At 41.9% G+C, this 6,883-nt stretch overlaps 1 protein-coding gene across 1 annotated transcript; it reads left to right on the forward strand.

Moving 5' to 3' along the window:
- The first annotated feature begins 344 nt into the window (after window positions 1–344).
- Window positions 345–4,406, forward strand: zic6 (zic family member 6). The gene is made up of 2 exons (XM_035668675.1): window positions 345–1,302; window positions 3,201–4,406. Exons 1-2 carry the CDS (start codon window positions 345–347, stop codon window positions 3,827–3,829), a joined length of 1,587 nt encoding a protein of 528 aa, XP_035524568.1. The 3' UTR covers window positions 3,830–4,406.
- Window positions 4,407–6,883: the final 2,477 nt, after the last annotated feature.

The raw sequence follows: 6,883 nt of genomic DNA on the forward strand, positions 1-6,883 counted from the left end.
CAAACCCAGCGCCTGTCAATCACAGCGCATTCCAACCAATCCCAAAGCTCCCTTTTTAAAAGCAGGTTTGCCTGCTGTGCTTTTATATTGCACCATGGCCTGTTTCGAAGCATTTTTACTACCACGGTTATTGCCACAAATCAAGAGGGCAAAGTGAACGGCATGGGACTCACACCAACTTTAACGAAATTGAGTCTGGTTCCTACTTCTGCGAAGTTCACGGCCAAGAATTTCACATGCAGATGATATACAAACAAGGAAGCATGGAAACAGAATTTCTAGGTGCATCCTGAGTGCTGAATTGGTTTGATTTTGCAAACTCATAGCCAAACTCACAACCAAACATGACAAGCCTTTCGAGGTTTAGTGGCTGCCCTCTCTCTTGCGTCAACCCCGGGGAGAGCAATACTGAACCCAGCGTGGTGCTGCCACCTTTGGCAGGAGAGCACATGGGACACCCCACTGGCAGTTCCTTAAAACTCTGCCCCTCGCACAATTTGCGAGACTACCCCGAGACGAGGTCCAGTGCATATGTTGACCATTCGGTTCCCAATTTTTCAGACTCTGGATACCCCAGCCACCGGTTAGAGCACAGCCCTAGGGGCATTATCATTGGAGCCAATCTTTCTGGAGCCGGCATGCCACCCGTCACTGATCAACTGGCATCAAGAGCTAACCAACATGGCGGGATTGGAAGGTATCGTGACTTTCCTGGCTGCAGGGACAACAGGAGCCATGCTTTTTTCACAAGTTATCAGGAGCAGGCCCACGCCTCCACCGACGCATCTCGGGATCTCGGCAGCCAGATGATGCTGGGTCTACCTGGCGACCTCCTCACCCGGACTCACCCTTATGGCCAAACTATCAACCCCAAGGGAAACAGCCAGCAACTTGTGACACAATTCCTGGGTCTGTACAAGCCCCTCAACATGGCAATTCAGCGTGGAGGAGGCGACGCTTTCCTCAGGTGCCCCAAGCAAACAGTGAAGCATGAGCTGGTGTGTAAGTGGAGTGACGGCCAAGAGGGGGCTGGGAAGCTGCCTTGCTCCAGAGCCTTCGGGACCATGTATGAACTTGTCACCCATGTGACAGTGGAGCATGTCGGAGGACCTGAGCACTCTGAATATGTTTGTCACTGGGAGAACTGTGCGAGGGACAGGAAGCCTTTCAAAGCCAAATACAAGCTGGTGAACCACGTCAGAGTCCACACAGGGGAAAAGCCCTTTCCCTGCCCCTTTCACGGCTGTGAGAAAGTTTTTGCAAGATCAGAAAATCTTAAGATCCACAAGAGGACTCACACAGGTTAGTTAATAATCATACTACTACAACAACAACAACACAATAATAATAATAATAATAATAATAATAATAATAATAATAATAATAATGGGGTGACATTTGTATTAAAATGTGGTCAGTATTTTTAACTTTACAAAATATTTAATTAATATTGATCAGTTTTGCATTGTTTATCTGTGTGAACATATATTTTTTATTTTTCATTATTTAACTAATTATGGAAGTTTGCTGAAACTGTCACATTATTCAAATGATGATATCATCATTATTATTATGATTATCATTGTTGGGTTTTTTATTAATAATTAATTATGAACACATGGTGCTAGTGTTATTTTAGGCCTACATCGTTATAAAAATGTTATTATACAAAGCTTCTCTGGCTGCTGCTTGCCGTCTCTGTCACTGCCTGCTTTTGCAGGAGAATGACCTGTACAGGCTCCACGGAGGAGCCACAGATGAATAGTATAAGCCACTTAAAAACGAGTATAGTCTGCAGGCCTAGTGGTTTGGGTGCCTCTCCCACTTCATTCAGTGAAATTATTAAATAAATGCCGGGACACCGGAGAGCTGTGACGTAGCCGTTACGCTGCCTCTGCCTCCCAGGGACTCATCCCCTGTGCTCAGGAACAGAGCACATCACACAGTGGTGTAGAAGGAAATAAAGAGGGAATAAAAAGGTCAGCAAAAGCAAATAATTACGAATATAAACAAAATGAGTCACCTTTTTTTATTTAAAAGATGATTTATTTATGGAATTATCCTTGTTTAATGCCCATCACTTTGATGGGCCTGTTTGTCAGGAAGCACTGTGACATTATGTCATAAAATGCATTTAATTTTAAAATGGTGCCTTTCTTGGGGATTTTCCTTCTATGCTCCTGATATGAGCACAGTTTCTAATATCTTCTATGAAAAGGATTTACTGTGCATTCTCATTTTGTTCTTCTTTTCACACACTGCTACACTGCAGTGAAAACATAATCTCACAAGGTGTAGCTATACTTAAATGTGGGCATTTACATTTTAGATATAATTACCTACTGAAGGGAATGGCCCTCATAAAAAAAGCTGTGGGAAAAATACATTTATTAGGCGCCCCCGTTTACTTCTCGTGTAGGCTACATGGTTTTACTAATGAAAGCAATGACATTTGTTGTTACACAACTGCACATGCGTAGTGTGTTGTTAATAAGACAATTTATGTCAGAAAATATATTAACTTTTTTTTAATTCATAAGGACAGTCATCCATGAAGGCAGAATGATGATTTAACAGAAACTATTAGAGTTTTATTCATGAGTCCATCTCACGGAGTGTCTGCAGCATGTGTGCAGAGGGGACAGTCCGCAGCTGTAGGCAATTTTGAGCTAGAAGACCTTGATACCCACAATTCATTCCTATGCATAACTCAATTAAAAACAAATCTTTGCGTTTGCTGTGACAGGCCCGTGATAATGTAATGCATGTTTAACAGCCTTACAGCCTTGTTGATTTAGTCCGCAGAGAAACTGCCTCACTTGTTGCAATTTAGGACTCCGGCAAAGTTTCAGCAACTGCTTTGAACTCAATAATTTAAAGACTCGTGGCAAGTTTTTGCACATTATTTTACTGTAACAATGTGCCATTATTTAAACATCTATAATGGACGCTGATATTGCCTGAGAAGCACCTCTGTGGTTCACTGACAGCTGACGGTCAGACAGTCATTTCACAGTGTCGAGAGAAGCATGAATGTGCATTTGTTGGGTTTGTGGGGTCACTTTTAAAAGGCCCACAGCATGGTTATAGCTCAATGAACTCACAGTACATCAGTATTAGCATATATGACCAGAAAGGAGCATGCACGGGCCTGTAAGCATTTTCATAACTCGCCGTCATTTCTCTCTTTGCACGTTTAGGTGAAAAACCGTTTAAATGTGAGTTCGAGGGCTGCAACCGGAGGTTCGCGAACAGCAGCGACAGAAAGAAACACTCTCACGTGCACTCCAGTGATAAACCCTACATGTGCAAGGTCAGGGGCTGCGACAAGTGTTACACCCACCCCAGCTCCCTGCGAAAGCATATGAAGCTCCACTGCACCAGCAAGGCCCACGACGCCAAAAGCGGTGACGCGCGTCCCGGTGACGGGGGTCACATCGCGGAGGCCAGGTCGACCCGAGTCCCGGATGGAGCCCAGATCAGCCCCTCTCACCCCCCCACCTCAACCCAAGATGTCCCCCTGTCCCCAGAGAGTCGAGACGAGTCGACCCTGAGGTCACGTTTCCATCACACGTTTGACAGCAGTTTGGACTACTCCACGCACAGGTCACAGCCTCTCTTGGACCCTTTGTTGCTACAGAGAGGCAGCTACAGGTCCCAGTCCTCCCAGTACCCCTGCGGCCAGACGGGTCACACGTTTGCCCAGAGCTCAAGGACTTTCCCCTCCACTTCTCCCTTTCAGAAAAGTATTGTCAATGGATGGTACACATGCCACAGCGGCGTGGACTCCTTCCCACCAAAGCAATGTAACAACATCCCGTCTCTCTGAGTTCCTGTTGGGACACATGCGGGCTACTTCCAATTTTTGTTTTGTTTTTTTTGGGGCCTATTTTTTTCATGTTATAGCTACAACTCACGGCTGTATCTCTATTACTCTCTGTATTTTTGTGAATGTTGTATCAAATATTTTGTGGCGCGTCCTGAGTCATTCTATATTGAAACCTTGCATTGCAAATGTGGCGAGCTTTATTTGTTGTCGTGAGGCCTGTTTGGTTGGGTTTTGGCTTGTAGCCTATAGCTACATCTCCCCACAGTGGGTTGTAGGAACTTTAACAAAGTGTATATGCCTATAATTGTTCGCTGTGTTACATAATTATTAAAGATATCTATCTCAAGTGAGGCAAAAAATGACAAAGGATTTTAATGGAAATCTGCGTGTTGAGTCTTCTGCACTTACAGGCTATTGCTGGAAAGTGAAAAGGAAAAAAACGTTTTGCTGAATGTAGCCCTAAGTGTAGGGGACTTTGTTGAATGTAAACTATAGGTGTAATGTATGTCGGGAAGATAGAAACATTATTCATGTCTATATGTATGTCGCAAGATGAAATAAATATCTGAAAGATGGATTCTCAAGTTACATTTTGAGACCTAACAAGCCTGCGTGATGGGCCTGAAGCATGATTTGTGTGTAATTAAGAGCGGGCCTACTGCGAGGCTCAGTAGGTTTTATTCTCTGCCCTTGATTAAGATCCACTGTTCTCTCCCTTTTTCATTACACATTCGTATTCTTGTTTGTAAGTAGCCTATATTTCACATTTCTGTGCAAAGTAAGACCAGTGTGAGCATAAACCAGTGTTCCTGATACTATTAAAAACGTTTAATTAGCATACAGTTCTACTGTACATAAGCCTACTGTATAATTAATTATGTATTCTATATTTTATTAAAGTGTCTATATTCTCTTTGATCAGGCGTGTGTGGTTAAACCCAATCAATGCATTTTCATCGTGAACTCAAACTTTTGCCTTTTTTCTTTCTCTTTTTTTTTTTATTTTTTTGGTAGGCCATGTGAGCAAATTTGGTGCAAACTGAATGTGGCTGTGTAAGGAGGGTGTTCTCACGCGCAGAAGATAGGTCCTGTGTTTATAGATGACCAGGCCCTTTAACAGAGGCATTACTGGGTGGCTCGAGGTAGCTCCATCTCACGTGAGTGAGCGGTGACATGTGAAAAACTACAGTTTCATAAAAAAAAAACGAAAACCGGCTATAATTTGACGGTCAGTCGGTCCTTTCTCTCAACCAAAGAGCGTTCGCTTTTTTCTATCAGGGTTTAGCTCTCTTAACTGCGCCACGAGCGCGTGCGTCTTCTCTGGATACAGGTGTACTTGCCACAAGGTCACGCGCAGTCTGTCCTTTCAGCGAGCACGTCCACGTGTGCTTTTTTTTTGTTTCCACTTCAACTCACGTTTGCTTACTGTATATCCTATTAGTCTCCTTTTTATATTTCCATTAGATTCCTGTCTCCTTCTGTCTTTCTGTCTCACGCACACACGCACACATGCACACTCGCACACACCAACATACGCCCCAAAGCGTCTTATTTTGAAGGTTGGCAAGCTGCACACACAAATATGACCCATGTAGCCTCAAAATATTGCATTGTGCGAACACATTGTTTTGTTGTTGTGTTTACTCTATAAAGGCTTTTACATTCAAAGAATTTTGAGCTCTTCACTTTGAGTCTGAATTAATTGTTTTGCTGGATTTCACTGTTTATAAAATCCCAGTAGCACTCAGAGAGGAAATATATGTTCTGTTTCAATTGGCTTTTGATAAAAGTTGAAAAGTTGGAAAAAAGATTTTTTTTTAAAAGGGATGTTAGTTTTCATTTTCAACTGCTAATGTTTGCTTCACTTCACCTAAGTTGCAGTTTCGCTGACATATTTGCTCATGTTTGCCTAATTTTTGGGTTTTTTTGTTGTACCTTCTGGAACGTAAATTTCCAACAAACACCTCATTATTTTAGAGAAATAAGCTGAGAAGATTTCTTTTTGAAGCCTCGGCAAAGCTTGAATTCAGTTTCATCACTAATCCTGGCGCAGAGCTAAACTCATCTGTACTGAGTTATTATTGTCACACAGCTCATTCTTAGTTTACACTCCCTGTTTCCTGTGTCAGAAATTACACCTCTCTCTAACAATATTACTCTCCTAAAAGGGAGAGTGGTTGGAAACTGAGTGACCAGGTTGAAGTACAGTTAATGGGACATTTTATGGTCTGTAACTAAAGGTGATGTACACACTGAGTGTCTGTCCTTGTCTCGCTCAGGAAGGTACTGCAATAGCTTGATTATTGTGGAGGTCGGATGGGTCACAATTATGATGAATAAGGAATAATGGGGGAAAAAAAAAACCTTTGCTCCGCTGCCAGAAGCAAAGCTTTATACTTTGTACCTGTATATATGGATATCAGCATTTTATACCATTAAACATGCGGATGATGACCATTATATATACCAATTTGCTTCACACATATCAAAAAGAAATCAGGTCAAAAGTGCATTAATTTTACATTTCTTTGAAATATATGCTTACAGTGATCTGATAGCTGTAACAAGGATGCTCTTTATTCCAGTGAAAGGATTTGATGAAGGGGCAGTTGTCTGGATGGCTACAGAAAGACATGGGGATGAATGCTCTGAGGCTGTATTAGAAGATGTTTTCCTTCGAGTGTTGACCATATTAACACATTTTAGGTTCTTTAAAAGTTCAGAAGACTTTGGTTATGGTGCTGTTATTTGGTTGTTATTTGTAAGACAAAATAAAAGTGAGATAAACCTGCAAGCCGCTCATATTATTTTTGTTGCAACATTCATCTTTCTATATTTATAAAAATGTAAAAAAAAAAAAAAAAAACAGAAAACAAACCTGTTTTAATCCTGCAATATTTCTGAGTGAAACGTGCAAAGTAAGCGCCTACATTTTATGTACTTGCAGTGTAATTGTTCTCGAGCTGATGCAAAGCTCTGATGAACTTGTTTATGCATTTTATGTGCTGCTAAAACTGTGTGTTGCACGTGATACACATGGGGATGCATCTTTTG

The sequence above is a fragment of the Morone saxatilis genome, unplaced genomic scaffold, assembly GCF_004916995.1.
Source record: "Morone saxatilis isolate NCDOM2014 unplaced genomic scaffold, NCSU_SB_2.0 Contig22, whole genome shotgun sequence".
NCBI lineage: Eukaryota > Metazoa > Chordata > Actinopteri > Moronidae > Morone > Morone saxatilis.